This window comes from Typha angustifolia, chromosome 7 (assembly GCF_048772165.1).
Source record: "Typha angustifolia cultivar Huaian chromosome 7, ASM4877216v1, whole genome shotgun sequence".
Lineage (NCBI taxonomy): Eukaryota > Viridiplantae > Streptophyta > Magnoliopsida > Poales > Typhaceae > Typha > Typha angustifolia.
Genome location: NC_133245.1, coordinates 1,224,328 through 1,246,981, shown reverse-complemented (window position 1 = coordinate 1,246,981; position 22,654 = coordinate 1,224,328). Strand labels below are relative to the sequence as shown.

Genomic DNA, 22,654 nt, shown 5'->3' with positions numbered 1-22,654 from the left:
GCACAGAGAAAAGGAGATAGTTTGACCCGGTACTTGGCGAACATTAACAACACAACAAAGAATTACATTGTATCGAATCTAAATGACACACAAAATATAGCAAAAATATTGCTAAGCCATGGTATTGGCACAAGTTGCATCAACAAGACAACAAAAGGATTACACTGTATCAAGCCCAAATGTCACACAAAATATAACAAAACTACTGCCCAAGTTGTGACATCGACACAAGAGCTCAAGCTTCTGGTTGTTCCTTGATGACCATTGTGGATCGGACAGTCTTAAAGCACACACACACAAAAACAAAGAGAAACAAATATGAAAGGAAGGGAGGAAGAGGTGCTCCGCTGCAGTCGAGGGGCGATCAGCCATGGCTCTCAGCTCTTGGCTGATTCGGGAGGTGCTTCGCCGGATTCGGCAAGCCTAGACTACTACGTATCTAGTGGCAGCTCCTAGCGCTCAGCGATGGCGGAGGGGAGGGGATCGGCTCCGGCCACATCTAACGGGGAAAGAGAAGGAAAAGATTCTCTCAAGCTAGGAGGGGAGAGGGGGAAAAGCCCATCAATTGTACGTTGGCTTAACTTTTTGACTAGTACGACTAACCACTTATTAATATATTCGCTCCGCATCCTATTTAAACAATCTCTGCCATAGAAGAACACACACACATACACACAGAGAGAGAGAGAGAGAGAGAGAGAGAGAGAGAGAGAGAGAGAGAGAGAGAGAGAGAGAGAGAGAGAGAGAGAGAGAGAGAGAGAGATGGGAGAGCACCTTAGGAAGGTAATGGTGAAGGAGATTAAGCTCAGTGATGACTGTGATGATGTCGAAGATGACCTAGAGTCTATACTCAAGAAGCTAACCCAGTTGGTGCACCTTCTGAAGAATCTTAGTGGGTTGGTCGAGAAGGTCGTCTTAGGCCTCTCTCTTCTCACTGCACTATACCTCTTCTTCTGGATCTACTACCATCGCACCACCAAAGCCAAAAAGAAAGCTTCACAAACCACCCACTTAGAATCATCTCGCCATCCATCTTCCAACGATTCCGAGGAAAGGAAGGGTTGGTTCTCCAAGCTTAAAGTGCGTTTAGATCTAACGCCATAGTGCTTCATGCCATAAATCTTCTTTGTTGTAATCTTATAGATTTTTAAAAAAAGTGGTTATGTTCTTTCTCTCTTCATTATTCTCCTCTAGACTTGTGAGGGTTCTTGTTTGTATTAAAATATTCCTATAATGAATAGACTATATGTTTAGTATCAGTTCTTACAATCTGAAATGGGGTACCAAAAGAATATAGAGTGGAAGAATGGAGAATAATAAAGTAGAACTGGATTGGATGCTATTGAGCCATTCCGTTCCTCCCATGTGTTTGGCTGAAATAAAATTGAAATAAACGGGCATTAATTGACGAGCAATGTACATGACATGGGTAAATATACTATGTGCTTTCCGAGCAACGTCGTTGCCCAGCCCATGTGATGTACATCACATAGAAACCAGGCCTTTGGCGTTTGTATAATTATATTTCACTAATTGAAGGAAACGTGATTAGGCATGAAAAAACTGCAACCATTCTCAGGCATAAGTTAACATTTCCTTTAGGTTTTTGTTTCAGATTACATATATCTACACAAGCCAAAGATAAAAATCAATTCTATTTAGAAATAAGTAAAAAGAATTGCATAAGGATGCCCACTATCATCTTATAATCACATGAAAAATTTGAATGAATGCTGTCATCGCCCAAATTTTCATATACAAGTTGCTTTTCAGTCATGCAAGAGGAAGCAGCTTTTCTTTCAAGCGCGAGATGAACTTGAACGTTTCCTCTGCTTTCACCTGCTGATGAATATCGCTCCTACATACTCGATCTGGATGGAATCTCCGCAGCGCTTGCTTATAAGCTGCACTAACCTGATCAAAATATCATACATACACTGTATCACAACAACTTGCATACAAAAACATCTTTATGTAAAGGGGCATTTGATTGCGACTTGCAATTAGAAGTCTTTACCTACTAAATATACTCATTTTCACATTTCTAACTACAAGATTTTAACTTAAATAATTTCTGAAGTGTGTTAGATAGCGTCCGAGTTTCATATGACGTACACCATAGGAAAAATTTAACAGTAGAACGATGAGATATACTCTCAGGAAAACAATAGACTGACGGGATATCACAGAACCCCCAAAAAATACAGTAGATGCTAGAGTGCACTATAATCACCTTATTTTGGTTAGTTGGGTTAAATTGTGCAGGATAGGTCTATCCTGGAAGTAAAATTGTCAAATAGATTTCAGGGTAGGGTGCTCTCTTGTTTGAATATGCCTTAGCAAAAAACTGGCACAATGTTTAAAGAGGTTGGTATTAAGTTGGCAATTCATCCAGGCATCTGGTCAAACTTCCACAAATCCTCTCAATTTTGAGATTGAACTCAATCAGAAGATACAGTTCGAATGTGTTTGATAGATATTCTTCATATGATGAGACAACAATAGCAACCACGATAGTATATCTGAGCTAAATGATACAATAATGTGCACAAGATAAATTTCCAGTTATCAATGTTCACTAAATTAACAGAACAAAAAAGGCAAAACAAATAGCATAAGATATATAGCCAATGATGTGAATTGAATATCTTAACTACTGTGCAAATTTTCAGCATGATGCAGCAACCAACCTCTTCCACACAGACTATACACTTAGATGACAGATCCATATACATCAAGTAGACAATATTACAACAGATACGACAATAAAAAGAAAATATATGTAACATACCTCATGCAACGAGGGAAAGAGACCCCCTTCTATATGGATCCCCAAACCCCGCAATAATGAAGCCATGTCTCTGTATCTCCCTTCCATCTTGTCAAGTTCCTTCCTCACTTCAAGGCGAAGCTGTTCTTTCAGATTTGTGGTTTCCTGGTCCTGAAAAAATTTACAAAAACTAAACTTATTTGTCAAGGAACATTAAAAAAAAGATCTAAATGCGAGCAAAAAATCTGACAGAATGACAAAAAAGTTTAAAAAGTGGGCAAGATAGCAAGGAAAGAGATATGAGATAGCCATTAAAAAGGGATGGATTACAGACCTTCTTTTGTGATTCACGGATCTCTTCCAAGCGTTGCTTTTGTCTCTTCTCCATGTTGAGTAGACGCATAATTTCGGCTTTTCTTCTCTTCCGCAGCCTTTGTGCTTCTTCTGCCTAAAATTGACAGACAAGTTTGAGACACTCTTACTATGAGCTACTTACCTAGTTATGCATCTAGTATGTGTAAGCATTGATTTTAACGGATCTAGCATGCTGGAGACAGAAAGATGAATGAATGTCAGAAAAACTGCCTCCAAACTTTCAATAGTCCTTTTTTTTTTTTTTGAAATGTGAGATTGCTCGCAAGTTGGAAAGGAGGATCATATAGATCTACTTGTGACTAGTAATGTCTATTGTTAGAATGATGGAACCACAAAAATAAGAATTTGTCATGAAAGGAATGCCGCATTAATCTAATATGTAAATATAATAATCTGCAATAATTGAAAAACAAGACAACCATCAATTTTCCAAATTATTTGCAAAACCTGAATTTGTAGCTGTCGTTGCCTTGAAGCCCATTCTTCCTCCTGAGCACGTTTGTACTCAATAGATTCCTTGTGCTTCTCACGATCAGCAATTAAATCATTTTGAACCTCAGAGATGGATCTATTTATTGTCCACTCACTGTGTTCACCAATTAAATCATTCCTAACCTGAGATTCGTCCTCAGGTTCTGCAGTAAAGGAACAACTCCTCTCAGTTGCATTTCCTGCACAATGGTTGCCAGGTGGTTCTTTTAAAGTTCCTTCCTCGGAATTGTGGGAGCAACTGTTCAAATTATTAAGCTGTAGTTCATCTGTTGGTTTATTGTTTGGCCGAGTCATTTCTTCGTCAAATGACTTATCTTTCTTCTGGATAGCAACTTTATGATTGACAACATAATCATACGGTGGTTGGGCATTAGATGGAGGTTTCCCATGGACTAGTTCTGAAGAATCAGAAAAAAGTTCTTTTCCTCTCCAAATTGAGGAAGGTCTCCCAGGATAGGATTCTTCTTTGTGCATAAAGCTGGATTCATCCCTGACTTTGGCTGTGCAGAATGAAGTTCCGGCCTGGTCCAGTTCATCTATGTCCAAAGAAAACAAATCATCACCTCTAGCATCTTCATCAACTTTGTTTACATGTTCGTGAGAACAAGCAGTCTTGTAGTTAAATTGATTTCTATCAGAGGATTGCCGTCCATCTGAACATTCTTTTGAAATCAGTCCTTCCTTCCCAAAAGCATGTCCTTCATGAACAATTCCTGCAACAGGATCTAGATTTGCAGCAGCCTTATTACTCTTTTCACCCATGGGAATGTCATGTGTAAGTTCATCAGCATTGAATGCGCCAGAAGAAATGTCATTCTCTATATCATCTGAATTGCTTGGACTGCATTGAGCATTTGTTCCCTCAAAATGCTGCGAATATATCTTATCTAGACATTTTTCCACTTCAAACATGTTTGTTTCAATCTCATCTGACCACAATCCAGGATCAACAGTTGATCTTGAGAAACCAGCCCAATCCTCAAAACCAAACCGAACCCTTTCAGACATTCTTTTCCTTAAAGCAGCTCTCTCCCACTGTGCACGGATGTCTCCAGATTTGTCATCCATAATCTCACAATCGGAACTGTCACAATCAGAATCTTCAACTTCAGAGGTACCAGATTCAGCACTGCCGCTTCCAGATGATTGGCTATCAGAGACATAATCTAGACCATAGCGATTTCTAGGATAACCATGTTTAGACTGCATCATTGTTTGTTTCACAGATTTTGCAGTAACAAAGTCCTTATTAATAAACACTTGACCACCACGATCCAATTCTTCTGATGAAAAAGTGGAACCAGACAAGCCATAAGACGACTTGGAGGCACTACGGCATGCAGTAGTGGGATTACCATCAATTTCTTCGTCCTCATCATCTATACAGATAATATCACTAGGAGAACTGTTCCTCGATGTTCTTTGAGAACTTGATCCCTGACGAGAAGTCTCTGGTGCATCAATTATGACCACATCAATATCGCCTTCATCACCATCAACAGTCACCACATTCTCAAAATTACCTCTGGATTTGCATCTCCCAAAGGCTCTACTCCCCGAGACAGTTCTTGATTGGGGTTGATCCGTCGACATTCTCTTTTATTACATCAAATGCACCATGAAGAACCTCTCAGTCATCTAAAATATTTTCCAATCCTCGAGAAACTCTGCTGGATTACAACACATGCCAACAAATCCGCGAGAATTCACTTTTCTCAAATATAACTCTCAACAACATGAAGAAAATTAGCAGAATAACAATCCTGCAAACGAAGTAAAGAAAACAGAAGTATTATTACCAGTCATGATCAACTCGACAAATGCAGGATTCCCGCTTCACCAAGAAATCCTTGGTAATTAATCCGACCTTAATTCCTTTTCTCAAACGAATCCTATCAAAGAACGCCACGAAACCTAAAACCCTCCCATCCAACGAATCAAAGCTAACAAAGACCCCCCAAAATTCTAGGGTTCCAGATATAAAGAAAATCCATAAAAATATCAATTGAATACAGGGAGGAAATTGTGGACAAAAAGAAAAAAAAATTCTCACCTGAATCGAATACGGTCGGACGGACGCCTACAGGCTAAAGTTTTTCTCCGTCTTGGGGAGGATTTGATTCGTTCCTCTCTGGCGATCTCTTGGGGTTGGATTTGGAAAATTGAGAAGACGCTTCTTCGCAGGAGAAGCGGGTCGAATACGTTCGGATCCAAACAAAATTAAAATCCGCTTTGATCGAAGCGAGCTAGTTGAAATCGAAAGCTATATTGGGCGGGCGGGTAAAGGCGCGATCGTTGAATCCGGAACGCGTATCTTCTCGGATAAGCTATAAAACTTGATAAATTTATCCAATTAAGTTAGATATTGTACTTGATTATTGTAAAGTTGTAATCTTAATGATAGATAATTGTATGGTTTTCTAGGGTTATAGTGGATAAGCTTGAGTTGTTGTAGGTATTTTATAATTTAATTTATAACGTTATTAATGACTAGGATGCCGTATGAACTCCTCTTGCAACACACTTGACTTCATAAACTGTTAAAGAAATATGTATTTAGAGAGAAAAATTTAAGGATACAGAGAGATAATAAGCTGACACATTAGGACAGTAAGAAAACAGTTGATGGGCAGCAGCAATTTCACTGCCATCTTCCAACTGATGCCCATCAACTTGCATCTAGAGGAATACACGTCGAAGGGCAGCTGCAGCAATTGACTAACTTGCATTTCTTTAGTCCTGTTGGCCTTTTAATTCCAAAGCAGGGAGACATCCATATCCATAGCTAAAAGTAATGGAAAATATAAGTGGACAACTCCAACTCATCATGGTCCATATAAAATAGTAGCAGCCAACAATGACAAAGTCAATCACACTATCTTTAGTTCTAAATTTCAAAAGGCAAAGAGCCCATCTCTTCTTTTGAGTCAGAACTCCACTCTCATCTAACATTCTCAAGAATCCTCAGCCAAAGAGGACCAGTTGCTTTTGTTGCACTAAGTTTTGTTTTGATGGGATTCAGCCATTCAGGGGTATCCACCACAAGCTTCAAGGGAGGCCACCACCGGTACTAACATCCACAGGAACAGGTGGTGGTTAATGAAACATGCCAGGCTTGTGTCAATATCAGTGACAGAGGCAGTAGGCCATTCATAGTGAATATTCCATGGACACCATATATAGTGCTTCTACAGGACAGCTGCGTCGTTGTCGGGTGGCACTCAGCCGTTCGCCTCTTTGGCATCCTTGTTGGCTGATTTGTAGTTCTGCAATCATATGAACGTCTGATAACGATTACAGAAATAATGTTAGAAGCTACACCGTTAAATGTCGGCACAAAAATATACCATTGCTTGCTACTAGACGGATATTGTGACAGGAGAATAAAAATATGCCATTGCTTGTTGCTAGACTGATATTGTGATAGGGGAATACGGTTTAATCTCGACCGCATAGTACTCGAAAGAGGAAAGAATAAGGATATCAGGATAACCTTTCTAAGCTCTGAGAATACAGATGCATGGTTCATATGAGAGATCTTGGTTGCTGATGTTACTACCATGAACATTAACTAATTGGTCAAAAGCATTCTTGATTAAATTCGGATATATCATTCGGGCCCTTTGGATAGGCATTCCAAACAAGAAAAGAAAGATGAAAAGAAAGAGACAAGAATGTCAATACTTTTGATCTATATATCATAATCGGTCATATTTACATTCATATCTACAACTGAACAACATATGTACAACATGGACATGGTTGTTGTGTAACAATTTACACTAAAGGATTTCTGTACATGCTACCCCAATTCTGAAGAGAAGAGTCCCCCTGTGAACTAATGGAATGGATGTTCAGGAGCCACTTATGGAAGAGCTTCACTTCCCTACTAAAGATGTATGTTATTAGATGGAAATTCACATAGAGGGTTTAAAGACAATAGGTCAGTGAAAGATTAGGGTCTGACCAAACCTAAGCTAGATAGAGACTTTGACCTAAATAAGCCACCAAAGAGGAACCAGATAGGAGATCCTGGAGGAGATTTGGCTTGTTCAGTTTGGCCTTTCACTTGTAGAACAGTCTGCCCTATTTCTTGCCGGATTGTATCTATAATCTTCGGATCAACTGTGTTCCCGGCAGCATCACGGACATAAAATGTGTTAATGGCTTTGCCTCCTCTAGTAGTCACTTCAGCCCTCGTAACGGTTAGGCTGTTCTCACGGAAGATGCGAGTGACATCAGAGAGTAGACCAACCCTATCACTTGTACACAACTCGAGTTTCAAACCCTGCAAAGTGCAATGCACCATATCATCAAAATTTTAAGAGATGCAAACAAGGAATATAACATAATCCGATCATGATGTAACCAAAAAACAAAAAACTGGCACGTCCAATATTGCGATTATCGTCAAACTTGTGCCAACTCTCTGTCTTTATGAATTGTTAGAGTAGTTTTGTACCTCAGACACCCTACGCTCTATGGCTGCTTCAAGACACTGTATTACTCGCTGTCTTTCAACCTCGGAACTGACCAGAGATCCATCCAAGTGCCTGATATAGAACTCCTTCAGGAGGAGAAGATGGTACTGGCCATGAGTATTCCTTGCACTGAAGGAAACAAAATTAAGTATTATATAATCAACAAGATTAAAGTTAGATCAAAGATACCTGGTAAGCTTCTGTGCCCTCTGCCTCAACATTTGCATGGAATACCACATATTGCATGTCTGTCAAAGTGCAAACCGTGTCAAACAGAAGTTTTGGCCTATCCTTGCATCTAATTGTGACCACAGAATAATCCTTGTCACTCCAGTTTCGAACAGTTACATGGGGCATTGCACGCTTATCTCCAGAACCTTGATCAGACTCCTCATAATTCAGATCGTCATGCATCATCTGGTGAAGCCTTCGCTCTGTATGGGTGACACCCAGTGAAACTGCTGTCCTGACTCCACAGGACAAATTATCCCCTTTAAGAACGTGATAAAGGCGCTCCTTAATTTGACAAAGCCTTTCTGGATCTGCGACAGCTAAACCAGTTTCTTCATCAGTAACATGCATAACAGCAGCAGCTCTAGTGTTATGGGTCCATATCTCTGCATTTACTACATTGCACTTGAGGTCATAGAGCACTGCGCTCACTTCAGAGAGCAATCCTGGTCGGTCAGTTCCAGTTAACTCAATGAAAGTATGGTCCTTTGAGGGAGCAATATCTACTGATCTCCTCCTTGAAGGGATGTAACCAGAATCTCCCCCTAAAGACTGCATAGATAATAACTGGAATTAGATGGACATTATCATGAGAAAGAAGTTGTAAAATTGAAGGACCATTTTACCTTCCGAATGTAGTCTGCAATTCCATTAATTGTGGTTTCATCAATTAGCTTCCTCCCTTCCCGGTCAGTTACATTAAAAACTGTCACCAGAAAAAAAGAAAAAAAAAGAATCACTTTCAAAGATGCTTGCTTTAACCACAATAGAAAGATATCAGCAATCAAACAACGAATTATAGCTATACCATCCATGAACCAGCCTCCATCTGAGGATATGTAAGCTTTCGTTATGACAAGATTCAGATCTATAAGCACCTGGACTACCTCAAGGAGAATCCCATACTTGTTTGCACTGTCAACCTACAAATTTAAAAAGAATTAGATAACATGAACTCCATTTTCTTAACAATTATCATCAAAGAGGTCTATGAAAATGAAATCAATATAGAAAACAGGAAGTCGACGGTATAGCAAGAAAGAAACCTACCCTAACAACTGTTGCATTGACAGACACTTCATTGTCAATTACCACCCTGCGATAAGGAGTATCAGAAAAGAAAAAGACTGAAAGTTTTTTAAAGTATTTGTTAATGATGTTTATGGAGAATCAAATATTGCCATACTAAAACTAAGTTATACCTTGGTGGATTCATCGTCTGTATAAGTTTCTCATATTCATCATCACTGTCCCATGTAGGACTAAAGCCTGCATCTACATAAATGATAGGTATGATGAAGAAAAGTGAATCTGAATTCCTTCCATACTTCCAAAAAAAAAAGGTATCCAAGTAGCAGCTATTAGGCATATGGAGATAAAGGGACAAAGAAAGAACCTGAAAAAAGAAACCTAAATTTCTAATAAAAAAAACCTATAGAAAGGAAATATTCAAATCCTAAAACATTTGTCTCTGCACATTATAAAAAATGCTATATATATCGACGAATCGAAAGCGCAAAATTACCCACAAAAGAAACCATCATTTCAAAGGCTATTAAACTGAAAAGATTCCAATGTAGATACATGAAAATCCAACGCAAAGTAGTAACAGAGATCACTCGAAAAGCCACAAATCTTCAAGATGTTCCCCAACAAAAGAAACCCAATTTAAAAAATCGCAGAACTAGAAGAAAGGAGACGGAAAGGAGCCACTTTTAGCATAAAAGAAGACAGCCCTCACGCAGAACCGATCAAATAGGAACAAAAACTTATTCACAAATCAACGAGGAAACTGCACATAATCCAAATACCCAGAAAGAAAGAAAGAAAGAAAGAAAGAACGAAAAAAATAAACAACTTTATTTGACAAGCAATAGAACAGGAAACCCGCAATACAAACGAGATAAGATAGTAACGTACTCATCGGAATCCAACTGAGAACTGCCTCTTCTAATGATCTTGTTCTCACGACAGAAGACGAAGAGAGATATGAAACCTTTTTCCTCTCAACCTTTCCGTGCGTCTCCTACTCCCATGTCAATAGTACCAGGGCTCCATAGTTGTATTCCAAAAACCACTCCTTTTTCTTCACCTCTCTTTGATCTCTCCCACTCTTCCCCTCCTCCTCTCTCGCGCCAAACTGCTCGCGCGTCGCAAATCCGCCGCTCCAAGGTTGCCAACGGAGAACTCTAACAGCAGGGGCAAGGGAGGGAGGTATGCAGCTCCTATCTTAGACTTAGACTGTCCTACACGCGCACTTTAGCAACCACCCATCTCTCTCTCTCTCTCTCTCTCTCTCTCTCTCTCTCTCTCTCTCTCTCTTTTAAACAAACTATTTACGCTTTTACTGCGACACACTAAAAAATTAGAAGGAATACATCAAAAAAAAGGAAAAAAAATCCAAAGCCGTTAAAACCTCTCGTTGACCAGTTTAGAAGTGAGAGAATCTGTCGGTGTTGTGTGTAGTCCATACTAGCGTATGCTGAAAGGATCAGAATAAAGTATGTTGGCTTATTCTCATACACCACGAATACGATATCTATTGGTGGATTAAATTTTTTACCCAACGGATTTAAAATCTATAGATAAGCTTAACCTTATTCAATGGTCCACTGTCAAAAGCCATGTTCCATTAATACCGTGGAGGTAGTATTCGATGTAGTTATCATGTCCTATACTCTGTTTTTATGTTCACAAAGAGATGGAAGGTTATTATAAATAGAGAAACAGAAAAACAATGTGCCATACTGCCATTGATAGGCAATTTTCTAATCCTTGGTTTGAGGTTAAGAAACTTCTCCGAACTGATTCAATAACTAAATATTTTTTATTTTTTTATATCTAATTAAATTTACTTTTTAAAATAGTAAGATTAAAAATAAGATTAACTAATCAAATTCGAAATTTGGCCACAAACTAAATAAGACTTTAAAAACTAATATATGTATATAATTTAGTTAGACGGAATGCCAATTAGCCTCAAGATTTAGCTAATGAGTTGTTTATACTTATAATATGAGTTGCTTCCGTGTGTTTATGGTTCTGATAAGAACATTAGCTATGAAAGTTTTCATCTATTCAGATTGAAAGGGAGAGTACATAGAAACATAGACACACATATTACAAGTGGGGACAAAACCTTTTGGATCCAAATGGGTCGGTTGGTGAATAATTTAAACGTGTAAAAGGGATGAAGAGATTCTTGTTTTTGTTATAAACTTGATATAATTACATTTTAACTACTCCAACTATTACTCCTACTAAAGAACACTAGAATAGTCAACCCCCCCCTTCTTTCACTAGTGACGCTATATTATTATTATTATAACATCAGAAAGCTGATAGCATGGACTATTTGACCAAACTAGCCCTATTCTAATTGTTACTATCAAAATAGACTGCTCCTTTTTACTTATTAACAAATAGAGTTTAATTACTATAGCTCTAATAAAAATACTAAACTAATCAGTATTTTATTTTTAAGTAATTTTATTTAGTCCTAAAACATTAAACTGATAAGCATTATATATATATCTTTAACTTAATCATTCAACAACAGTTAAAAGAAATTGTTACTACGAACCCTATTTAATAATAAATTTAGAAAAGAATTTATTTCGATGAAAAAAAAGTCTAATTAAGTAAAATACTCGATGGACAAGTGTCTGCTGTTGCTGATGCTGTCACCAATGATATCACCAGGAAGAGAGAGTAATGACGTCAAACGTTGTCAATTATTGCTTCCTTTCTTCCACCACCTGGGGTCAAACTAAAAGGTTTTGATGTCGGTCTACACTGTTGTTACCATTCCAGTAAAAAAAATAATTGGATAAGCTATATGATCTCATGATTCTCAGACAATCAAATCATCTGTACAATCTGTTCACCAAGATACAGAGAATCTTGTGGAGGTTAGAGACGAAGACGCAAGTAATTAATGTTTCTGACGTACAGTTTAGTCAAGTTTTTTTATATAACCAAACTAGCTTAATACTAAATGAGATATATTTCACCAGTATAATATTTATTTAAGAAGAGAAGATATTAATAAAAAGATACTAAAACAGACTTAGCTAAATTACTGATCAACTGCTGACGCTGATAACAATTTAAAAAACAATTTACTCTCCCATCTCTTGTCCAGATCTTGGATCCAAGCATAGAGATAAGTAGAGAACCATCACGTGTGGATTTAGGCAATCTTTGGCTACACTGCATGTTAGATTTGGTGGTACCCGTCCCTTTGTCGGGATCTTCGGTAGATATTTCTATCTATAAACAATTACAGAGATATTCGTCAAAGAAGTGGCAGCTATGATAATTGCAACAACAATAGTAGAAAGCAAAGGTGTTTCTCATTTTTAAATAAATTAGAAAGGTACTAACTATCAGTTTCTAATAATGAGTATCAGATCAAGATAACAGACGTGTTCAAGTTTCTCCAGACAATTTAAGTTAAGGTGCAGAAGTTGCCTATATAAATGTGTTACAAAATACAGAGCAAGGCTACAGGAAATGTTTTACTAACTAGTGGCACATACAGACATACTACAACAATTAACAAAGGATTGCAAAGATGAGCACAAAAGGGGGAAGAGCAATAGATGCAATAGATAAGAATAACTTGAAGAGAGTATGTAATATCTCCATTCTATTCTTTCTCATGTTAGTCTAGCGTGCTCCTCTTTGCCACCATTTTGTGGGATTTACTCCGCGTCTTCCTCATCCTCATCGTCTTCGTTCTCCTCAGCCTCTTCTGCCTCTTCAGCTAACTTGGTCAGTTCTTCTTGGATCAAGAGCTTAATTGCTGTCTTCCTTGGCGCCATATCCATTTTGTAATGTGTGGCTGGGAGATGAATTTCCATGAGTGCATCATCGTGATTAAGGCATTTAAAGATCGAGAGAAACACAAAGATGGCTTACCAAGCTTCTTAAGAATGTCAGTGAAGGTGGCCTGAAACATAAATGCAGAAGCTTATCAATATAATATAATGCATATCAGTAAGTGCAAGAAGGGAGAAAATATGTGAAGAACGAGATGTAGATTGAGATGCAAAGAATTAAAAAGAAATGGTGTTTTGGTGCAGCAACAGCAATCTGATTATCTCTCTGGGTACAAGAGAGAGTCTGCCATCTTCATCGAAGGAAGAATTACCTTGCATAAAACCTAATGCAAAGTGAGTAGATTTTTTTTTTTGTAAAGCTTATAGGCACTCAATCCCGATATTTTCTTGTCGCAGAAAAAGAAAACTTGGTGTGTGAAGTTAACTAGATCTACAGTAATAGCAATAGCAGAGCTCACCGTGTTGAAGTCAACTTCCTTGAGGATTTCACTAATAGTCTTCCTCAATTCCTCATTGCTAGGACCAGATTGTGCTGCTTCCTCTGATTTCCCCTTACCTTTGCTACCCTTTTTACCTAAAAAACAAAGCCAAGTGTCATATCAAAGTAAGCCTCAGCTAATGGTGTTCAGAATTTTCACTGAAGAACATATCAAAATGATGACACTATATTAAAGGAAAAGGGTGCTGCAGTGCATCTCAGCACACAAGGCTCCTGCTAATGCTGAGGGAAGGTGACAACAGTTACATGAGGTAATTGTCATAGCACCCATTAGATGATCAGCTTATAAAAATTTCAACTTATGTGACTCAGTAACTAGGTTGGGATACAAAAGGTCCAGTTCATCATAATCTGATGCTTTTTATACCAATTACATCTTGAAAGAACAAAGGACACCAGAAAATTTTCAGATTCCAGGACTGCAGTCTGATCACAGCAGCTGGTCCATAATAAATGGAAGTCAACCTAGATATATCCCAGTACTGAAGAGCATCAAATGTATATCACTACATCTATGTCCTACATCAAAGAATCTACTCTTTCAAAACATAAAAGGCATACCAGAAGCTTTCTTCTCCTTGGTCTCCTGCTTAGGTGTTGAATTCCTCTTTGGTGTATCAACTTTATTCTTCCTAGAAAAGACCTTCTCACCAAGATCATTGCTTTCCTCAGCCTTAGAGCGCCTGGAAGGTGAAGTTTTTGTGGAACGCTTGGAAGGTGAAGTTTTTGTAGAGCTCTTGGTGGTTGAGAAGGGTGGCGTCTTCTTAGAGCTGCTCCTTGACATCACCTTCTCTGTACCATTAGAACCTCTCCGTTTTGAGGATTTCTTTGTATCCCTCCTGTCTTTTCCTGAGTCATAGTGATCATCATCTTCAGATTCTTCTTCAGATTCATTTTCCTCTTCCTCACTCCCAGAGTGCTTTGCTGCTTCATCTTCTTCAGTAAAAGCATCATCATCATCATCCTCTTCCTCATCATCATCTTCATCTTCTGTTTTTTTAGTGCTCTTCTTTGTTGTGCTAGGAGTGCCCTCACTTGTGTATTTCTGCATAAAACAAAGAGTAGAAATTCTTCACATGAATAGGAAATTGCAAATCTATAAGAAAGTCCATATACATAACAGGCATTCATTCTCTGAGAATTACTAAGGAAAATCCCATAGTTCAAGAAAGAACTACACACATAATTACACACATCAAACATATATGAAGGTAGGTGAACGATAAGAAAACCCAAAACTTTCAAGGTTGTACTATAACAGACCTTCCTAGACCGCTTGGGAGGTGTGCCTTCCGTGCTCTTTGATGCACTTCCTTTGCCCACACTCTTACGCTTTCTGGATTTTGCTGCCTGTTACAAGAACAAAGAAAAACAAAATTAAAAAGAAATGAAATAAAGAATTGGAGGGGCCTCTCCAATACCTTTGTAACTGAAATTAATAACTCAGTAATTCAATTCATCATTGTCCTAACTTGAATATGTTGGAGACAGATAAGCACATCCATATCTGATGCCAATGCAAATCACATACAAACATAAAACAAAATAAAGAGAGATGTAGCTTTTGAGGTCAAACCTGCTCCTCAGCAAGTATGGCATCAGTTGTAGTATGAGGTGCAGCGATGAAGTCCAATAGATTTTCCACAAGATCTTCCTACAAGAGCATCTAAATATTATGATAACAGTCCCATGGTAAAGAATGTGTTGGATAGTCAACATGCTTAAACTTCAACAATGGTAATTTGGAGGATGAGAAGATGAAATTCAATAAACCTTCCTAACATTTGTTTTTGAAACAGGAATATCAAGCAAATCACAAAGATCTAGCAATGTGTCTTTCACATATTTGTCCAGTTTCTCTTTCATTTTTGCTCTTTGCTTTTCCTGCAAGAAAATAATTTCCAAAATTTAGAGCAACAGTGAGTGAGACAATATCATCTTTATCCAAGAAATGTGTAAAAAGGAGCTGCTTACATCACTCTCATGCCAAACAAACCCAGAAAATTGGAGGATGTGGTTCTTAAAATCGACTGCCTGAGAGAGGAAACACATCATTTATCTTTCATAAGAAAGCAGTAGAGAGAGTAGAAAAGGAAAAGTAGATTTTGGCACTACCAAAAGTAAATCTCCATGCATAAATGACAAATTCAGAAATTAAAGTGCAAGAAACCTATACCAGTTTAACTTTTTCATAAACAAGAAGAATTGTTATGATCCGAGCATGAGAGTCGAATTTAGTTGGTTGCTTTTAGATTTGGATTAAAAGTAGATAATCCGCATATGTATGCCAAGTAGATCAAGTTAAATCCAACACGCCATGTCTCTACTCATATAAATAAGAGTGCTCATTGTTATTTGGGGGATCATGAAATGGGGAATGAACATTGGTTTAAGTTAATTTATTTATCTTACTTTTATTTTATAATCTCAGCGGTTAGATTGCTTTCACTTTCCTAAGAATGGATCTTAATCCTAAAAAAACCCTAGCAAGCTACCAAACCCTAATCCACACATCCCCTCACAAGCCACCACAACCTACAACTAACCTCCACCATCCCACAATCGTCTGCCACCCTCCGACAACCGCCATAACGATCTCAAAATCACTTTATTTCAAAGTCATTTGATTTGTGAATTTCAAGGTCACCCACAAAGATTTATAATTTTCTTAAGAACGAATCGATCCAGATCTGGCTCTCAGCAAAGCAGTCATTCAGTCAACATAAGCCATAACCAAGTTTTCTCACGGAGGGGAATTGACTACATAGTTTACACTAGAAGAACAAGCAATATTGTAACTAAATAAAAAAGAACATGTGAAATCTAAATTTATGGTTGAAAAAGTGATAACTAAAACAATTGATGTTTTGAAACTACCTTTCCTTTCCTCCCATAGAGAGTCTGATGAAGCAATTTCAAGTCAGCAGGTTTCCTTTTAGCTAACTTGTATGCCACTGAAACAGGAACAGCTGAGTAAAATTAACAAGCAAGAGTAAAAGGATAAAACTTTCGTCAAAAATAAAACTAAAATGATAAAAGCAAAATAATACTAATTAAGTGTACAACTTTTTCTTATTCGTTTTGTTTTCATGTTTGTCCCATGCTTTTGCAGAAGTTTCACATATTTGGATATGTTTTTGGCAGCCTAGCAGGCTTAGCCTAATCAGCCAACATAAGCATTCTGAAGGTGTCCACGTAGCAGCAGAAAAAGAAATTGGTGTCTAAGCATTAGTGGAGGCCCTAAGTTCATTTAATGAGTAACATGGCTTCTTCAAGTTAATAAAAATGATGCGGCAGCATTAAACAGTAATGGGCATCAATTTTGGGTTAATCAGTAATGTCTGAATGATAGCTCAACATGTCAAATGAAAGCTATGCTTAACTAACGAAGTCTGCAAAATTATCATATGGGGTCTGCAGGGTAACTTGAAGTAAAAAAAATCACATGTTAACTAAATATGAAAGAAACTTGACTGCGCAAAAGGATAAACAAGTAATTTATACACCAGAAATTTCTAAAATATGAAGATGCAGAAAATGGGAAACAGAGAAAGATCAGTCGTATTGTCTCTTCTTCTTTTTAAAAAAAAAGAGAATTTTGGCATTGTATGATGCACATAGTTAATAACCATAGTTGTAGCAGTTAGAAGCATACCATTTGGTATATCCTTGAGAGGAGTGCCACGACCCTGCACTTAAATTAAAGAAGAGATCAGTTACTACAAAAGCTAAAAATACAAAAAAAGATTGGATGCAAGCAAAGTACCTTCTCAATTATAAAGCTCCTATTTGGCTCTTTTTCAATTACTTCAACCAACCTTTCCACCGTCTTCCTTTCACGCACCGGGCGGTCAATAGAGAAGGTGATGGGAGGGCTTAATGATTCCTTTGTAATCTTGGATTTGTTGGTTTCCTGTTTCTCATCTTCTCCTTTCGCTTTATCCCTAACCTTTTTGCTCCTTGCCCTCTTCTTGGGTGTTTCTTCCTCCTTATTCTCATCAACCTTATTCTCAGTTTCTCCACCATCTTTCTCTTCCACTGTTTCAGCTTCTTCCTCTTGTTTTTCTTCACCCTTTTCTTCCCCTTTATCCTCATGCCCTTTCTCCTCGCCCTCCACGTCACCAACATCAGACATTTTGACATCCTCAGAGTCTGCCTTTTTCACATCCTCGACATCCACCATCTTCACATCTTCAGCAACCACCTCTTTCGCGTCCTCAGCATCCACTGTTTTCACATCCTCAGTTTCTGCCGTTTTCACATCCTCAGTTTCTGCCATTTTCACATCCTCAGCATCCACTGTTTTCACATCCTCAGCTTCTGTCACATTCACATCCTTCGTGTCTTTCTCTTTTTCCGCCCCTTTGTCAGTGCATTCCACAGTTTTCAAGCCATTTTCATCCCCCTGCATCTTCACCTCCTTAGCACCCGCATTTTCTGCATCCTCAGTATTTCCTGTCTTGCCATCCTCATCACCCACCTCTTTGACATCCTCAGCTACTGTTTTAACCTCCTTGACTTCCATCGCATCTGCATCCTTAGTCTGTTTCTCTTCTGCTTCTCCTTTTTCTGTACCTTCCAAACTTTTAAGGCCATTTTCGTCCCCTTGCGTCTTTTCTTCAGCATCATTGCTTTCTACCTTGTCCTTAATCTCCACGCCATCTTTTGTATCTTCACAATCCTTCTCTCTATTAACAGCCTCCACTCCTGCATTTTCAGGGAGTGGACCAGAGCCATTTGCTGCCGGACTTTCCTCTGTTCCAGACGCTGGATCTGGTTCAGGCATCCCAACTGATGTCAACTGTGAAATTGCAGTCTCAGAACTTTGAATCTTATGGAGAATGGAGATACTCTCCGAATACAAAAACTGACCTTGAGAAGAAATGTGAGTTATTAGAGCATAAAATAAGTGAATTTTTCAATAGTAAAATATTGAGAATGAATCAATCTGAGAATCAAATTGGCAAGCACAAACTGAGGAAACCTCACTCCGCACAAACAAAGTAAGATATCTCCAAGTACTAAAAGAGTCAAAGGCAAATTATCAAAATTAATGGCAATAAATGCTACAAATTTTGAAGACCTGCAGTTAAGCGTATAGGCCTACTTAAAACTACCTAAACTATTATAAAGACCTAGAACGCGAATCTAGAGGAGAAAAATATCTTCTTGCAGAATTTGGGAAACCCTAGCCAGCTCAAACAGCCTCATTTCGTTCAAACACCTTAAAATAAACGCTTTCCACGAACAAAACTACCAAATTTACACTAATCAGATATTAAACTCTTACCCGAACTAGATCTCGCAGAAGCGAGCGGTCGAATCCGAGAGATCCCGCCTTCTAATTCCCCTTATCCCTCTCGAGAGAGCCAAGAGAGCTTCTCAATTTGAAAAAATAAGGAGTTTTTTTTTCCCTTTTCTTCGACGCCATAAACCATTTTATAGTTCGGACCTTAAAATCGGAATCCAATCGCGTTTATTTTTCCGGGTCGCGCCCAAGTTTGCTTTTGGTGGAACCCACTACTGGGATCGGGTTTATCCCCGCCGTCATTTGGGAGAGATGCCACGTCACCGCACACGTGGAACGCCATCTGTGCATTTTGATGGATCTTGTCCGGGTAACCATGTTCGCGGTATTAGATTAGATCCATAGTACGGACTAGCAGTGCTTATCACACGTGTGCTATGTTAAGCTCGTTTCATTCGTGTGATCGGATTGGATGAGGAGCTTGTCTGATCCTTGGATATTAGAATTAGATACGTTAATAAATAATTTTGTAAAGCCACGATTAATATTAAAATAATAACTATTCCCATTTTAATTTGGATCTGAAGAGAGGATAAAAACTACTATTTTAGCTTAAGCAATTGGAGCTTACTAATTTATAATGAAGGCAATGACTTAGACTTCCCCCTAAAGTTTCTATCAAAAAGTTATATAAACAATATATATACGTATGATTTCAAATTTATTATGGCTCGTTTAGTTTAATTATTCAACCAATATATATATATATATATATATATAGTGAAGAGAGTCTATTTATTTATGAAGCCAATAGGCATAAAAAAATAAGTAAATTATTCACCGAGCTTCTTAGAACTCGGTGATGGTTTAGCTTCAAGATGGATGAGGCCCCATAATAGGCCCGGCCCAATAAGCTAACAGGTTGTGCGAACAGAACAGAGTAAATTAATCTTCTATTCTCTGAATAAAGGTAGATAGATTATCTAGTCATATTTATCATTTATCTTAATTAACATCGGATTGGTCAAAGAAAACAAAGTCCCTATAAGTGTAAAAGATATCTACAATCATATACAATAGTGTGAATAATAAAAGACAATCTAACCCAGTCAGTAGCAGATCAACCAGTTTTTTAAGCATCCAGCTCAAGCTCCAGGTTTTGCACTCCCAGATCGTTGCTGCCCTTAATGCCACAAGACAAGAGTGCCTTTGCCCTCCAACTCTCCAAGCTCCGTAACAGACCCTGCACATAATGGAATATATTAGAATCCCTTTAGGTAAAGCCTGATCCAATAGATTGGAACCAATGGGTCATGAGATCCATATGCATTTGAGGGAGGAGGCTTCGAAAATGAAACAACGAGGGCTTTTGAACAAATAATAAATATATTTTTATTCTAATTTTTATATATTTTTCTTAGTTAAGAATATTTTATTTTTTGTATTAATTATTGAGACTTAACTCTAAAAGTATTCGGCAGAGTATTTACTCAAATATATTTGTTTTTTTTGTGAGAGAAAGATATACACGCAAATATTAACTTTAGAAGAGCATTTGGTTGATAAAAAGATTTCTAAACAGTATACACCAAAAAATAAAAAAAACTAATTTTGTATCTATGAACAGTAGCACATTCCATTTCTCCTGGAGTTAATAGCAAGCAATTTGGTGTGAAAGAGATTGGAACGCAGCCTACTTCTGAGGTAGATAAGTGAAGTTCCTATTGGAAATTATTTCAAAATTAGATGCTTTTTTTTCTGTTATAGATCAAACAATTTGTCTCTATTAGCAACTCTCAATTGATCAAGTAGAATAATCTACTACTAAAGAGAAAAAAAAAGGTACAATAATCAACACAATCATAATTCATAATTCTTCCCTGTAAAGGGGTCACTTCTAGTTGCCTTCGACTGGGGCACAATGTCTTGTCCTAGAGCTACATCCACTGAATGAAACCTTAGTGGAAGACACCAATGCAAGGTCAGAGAAGACTCCAAAATTTATTTTGGACATGCAGTTCCTTTGGCCATTAAAATGCACTTCATGAGGAGCAATGAGTTGACAGTTCTTCTCCATGGGGGGAAAAGAAAAAAGACTAAAAGTCTTCCAACTGGAGGCAGATTTAGAATTCCAAAGGAGGTTGACCAAAGAGATAAAACTGTAGTGAAGTATTCAAGCAGCTAAGGTTCCCCTGTTCTTGAAATGGCACCAACTTATGCATTTGATATTTTGCTCATCTGCTCTGAAAGCAACAGACAGTTACAAGTTATTTTAGTTAAAGTTAGAATAGTCACAGTTTTGACGAATTGTAGATGGGCATCCAGGAAACTTTGGCCACCCAGAGAAGATATCTTTTATGGGCAATTGGAGCCACATCTTTGCATAGTACACTGTTAAAAGATCCAAGGGTGGTCCCTCCCAAGGCATCTCATATTCTCATGGCAAGCCTTAGCCAACTATCTTATCCATTTATGCTCTCTTTAAAGATTTGGGTGTCCCTTGAGAAGGAAAGCCAGCAAGTTACACTCTCCAGAAAAAGGAATTAGACATCCATGGCATGCCACTGGCCAGGAAAAGGGAGGACCATTTGGTGAATTCCAATGTGATGCACTGCATCCAATACACAAGAATATAATAGAGTGTTCTTCATCATAAAAAATAGTAGCTTTTCTTAGGCTAGATTTTAGATATATTTGTAACATATTTACTTACTAGAATTTAATCCCCAAATCATGCCCCAATGTCAGAACCCATTTGACATGGTTAAAGGAGCATAAAAATATACAATCTCAAAACAATCAGAAGCTTATCAATTCTTCAATAAAGAAGATAAGATAGATATCTAAGCCAAATAAAAATCCATTCATATTTCAGCACCATTATTAATGACCAACCTTCCAACCAACCGCAATTCATTACTATAATCTACAGCATGTTTACAGATCTCCTCCTCTCCCCCATATCATGTCACACTCCATAATAAATAAGAAAAGCAAATGCATTAACTTCCCATCTTTAACTAAAATATCATCCTCTACCTTGCCTTCCAATCTTCCCTGAAGAAGAGCTTCCACCTCCACCACCATACATGCCACTCTCAGCATTGTTATTCCCACCCATACCCATCTGATGGTGATATGACCCATACATCTGCTGACCCATCATCATCATCCCACCACCACCACCACCATACATCCCACTGAAGCCGCCCACATTATTTCCCATATTTACACCACTACCACCGCCGCCGCCGCCGCCGCCGCCGCCACTACCACCATCAGCAATACTACTCCCTGCGCTGCCTTCCTTTATCTGAGACTGAGAGGAGACGGTGTTCCCCTTTTCGCCTTCCACCTCCCTAAACTTTTGGAGGTAAACTTTAAGGGGGTCGACGTACTCTTCGAATCCAAGGGTGGTCATGGCCCAGAGGAGGTCGTCGCCGTTGATGGTCTTGCGCTTCTCGCGTTGGCATTTGTCGGAGGCCTCCCCGGTGATGAAGCTGATGAACTCCGACACGCATTCTTGGACCGTCTCCTTCGCGTCCTTGGAGATCTTTGCGTTCGCGGGGAGGGCCTTCTTCATGATCCTGCTCACGTTAGCGATTGGGAGGAAGCGGTCTTGCTCGCGATGAGAGGAGAAGTCTCCCGCCGCATTGCTGTTGTTGTGCCCTCCAGATTCGTTGTCCGAATCCGCCATAGCCAAAGCTAAGAATT

General features: G+C 38.3%; 4 protein-coding genes across 9 annotated transcripts; all 4 read right to left on the bottom strand.

Annotated features, from left to right (window-relative positions):
* Nucleotides 1–1,572: 1,572 nt before the first annotated feature.
* LOC140762244 (uncharacterized) lies at nt 1,573–5,978 on the bottom strand. Its single transcript, XM_073099919.1, has 5 exons — nt 5,691–5,978; nt 3,593–5,400; nt 3,105–3,218; nt 2,792–2,941; nt 1,573–1,914 (listed from the first exon to the last, which is right to left on the bottom strand). The coding sequence occupies exons 2-5, from the start codon at nt 5,228–5,230 to the stop codon at nt 1,774–1,776; spliced, it is 2,043 nt and encodes a 680-aa protein (XP_072956020.1). The 5' UTR covers nt 5,231–5,400; nt 5,691–5,978; the 3' UTR covers nt 1,573–1,773.
* A 1,336-nt stretch (nt 5,979–7,314) lies between these two features.
* Nucleotides 7,315–10,644, bottom strand: LOC140762245 (ACT domain-containing protein ACR4-like). 3 transcript variants are annotated; one of them, XM_073099921.1, is made up of 8 exons: nt 10,270–10,642; nt 9,552–9,624; nt 9,400–9,445; nt 9,158–9,272; nt 8,976–9,055; nt 8,308–8,901; nt 8,100–8,204; nt 7,315–7,925 (listed from the first exon to the last, which is right to left on the bottom strand). In XM_073099921.1, exons 1-8 carry the CDS (start codon nt 10,271–10,273, stop codon nt 7,593–7,595), a joined length of 1,350 nt encoding a protein of 449 aa, XP_072956022.1. In that variant the 5' UTR covers nt 10,274–10,642; the 3' UTR covers nt 7,315–7,592. The 3 variants fall into 3 exon arrangements, 2 of the variants coding, with proteins under 2 accessions (XP_072956022.1, XP_072956023.1); XM_073099922.1 differs by having other exon boundaries at nt 9,552–9,618; XR_012104711.1 differs by having other exon boundaries at nt 7,786–7,925; nt 8,100–8,247; nt 10,270–10,644.
* Nucleotides 10,645–12,777: 2,133 nt separating this feature from the next.
* Nucleotides 12,778–19,118, bottom strand: LOC140762651 (DEK domain-containing chromatin-associated protein 1-like). Of its 4 annotated transcripts, none has more exons than XM_073100528.1 (12): nt 18,983–19,118; nt 17,459–18,564; nt 17,348–17,381; nt 16,570–16,646; nt 15,667–15,726; nt 15,466–15,576; nt 15,269–15,346; nt 14,956–15,042; nt 14,254–14,737; nt 13,652–13,767; nt 13,273–13,303; nt 12,778–13,195 (listed from the first exon to the last, which is right to left on the bottom strand). In XM_073100528.1, exons 2-12 carry the CDS (start codon nt 18,476–18,478, stop codon nt 13,056–13,058), a joined length of 2,238 nt encoding a protein of 745 aa, XP_072956629.1. In that variant the 5' UTR covers nt 18,479–18,564; nt 18,983–19,118; the 3' UTR covers nt 12,778–13,055. The 4 variants fall into 4 exon arrangements, with proteins under 4 accessions (XP_072956629.1, XP_072956628.1, XP_072956631.1 ...); XM_073100527.1 differs by having other exon boundaries at nt 17,459–18,559; nt 18,983–19,116; XM_073100530.1 differs by having other exon boundaries at nt 15,475–15,576; nt 17,459–18,559; nt 18,983–19,116.
* A 2,666-nt stretch (nt 19,119–21,784) lies between these two features.
* Nucleotides 21,785–22,642, bottom strand: LOC140761952 (nuclear transcription factor Y subunit B-3-like). Its single transcript, XM_073099511.1, has one exon. It carries the CDS (start codon nt 22,635–22,637, stop codon nt 21,969–21,971), a length of 669 nt encoding a protein of 222 aa, XP_072955612.1. The 5' UTR covers nt 22,638–22,642; the 3' UTR covers nt 21,785–21,968.
* Between the last annotated feature and the right edge of the window lie 12 nt (nt 22,643–22,654).

Excerpts from the sequence above, each read along its gene's own strand:
- LOC140762244 (XM_073099919.1), bottom strand. The coding sequence starts at position 5,230 with ATGTCGACGGATCAACCCCAATCAAGAACTGTCTCGGGGAGTAGAGCC. Across the intron at positions 3,219-3,592 it reads AACGACAGCTACAAATTCAG|GCAGAAGAAGCACAAAGGCT; the intron begins GTTTTGCAAATA and ends TGTCAATTTTAG. Across the intron at positions 1,915-2,791 it reads TCTTTCCCTCGTTGCATGAG|GTTAGTGCAGCTTATAAGCA; the intron begins GTATGTTACATA and ends TATTTTGATCAG.
- LOC140762245 (XM_073099921.1), bottom strand. Across the intron at positions 8,902-8,975 it reads TTGCAGACTACATTCGGAAG|TCTTTAGGGGGAGATTCTGG; the intron begins GTAAAATGGTCC and ends TTATCTATGCAG. Across the intron at positions 7,926-8,099 it reads TAGAGCGTAGGGTGTCTGAG|GGTTTGAAACTCGAGTTGTG; the intron begins GTACAAAACTAC and ends TGCACTTTGCAG.
- LOC140762651 (XM_073100528.1), bottom strand. The coding sequence starts at position 18,478 with ATGCCTGAACCAGATCCAGCGTCTGGAACAGAGGAAAGTCCGGCAGCA. Across the intron at positions 15,577-15,666 it reads TTGTTTGGCATGAGAGTGAT|GAAAAGCAAAGAGCAAAAAT; the intron begins GTAAGCAGCTCC and ends ATTTTCTTGCAG. Across the intron at positions 14,738-14,955 it reads CTCCCAAGCGGTCTAGGAAG|AAATACACAAGTGAGGGCAC; the intron begins GTCTGTTATAGT and ends TGTTTTATGCAG.
- LOC140761952 (XM_073099511.1), bottom strand. The coding sequence starts at position 22,637 with ATGGCGGATTCGGACAACGAATCTGGAGGGCACAACAACAGCAATGCG.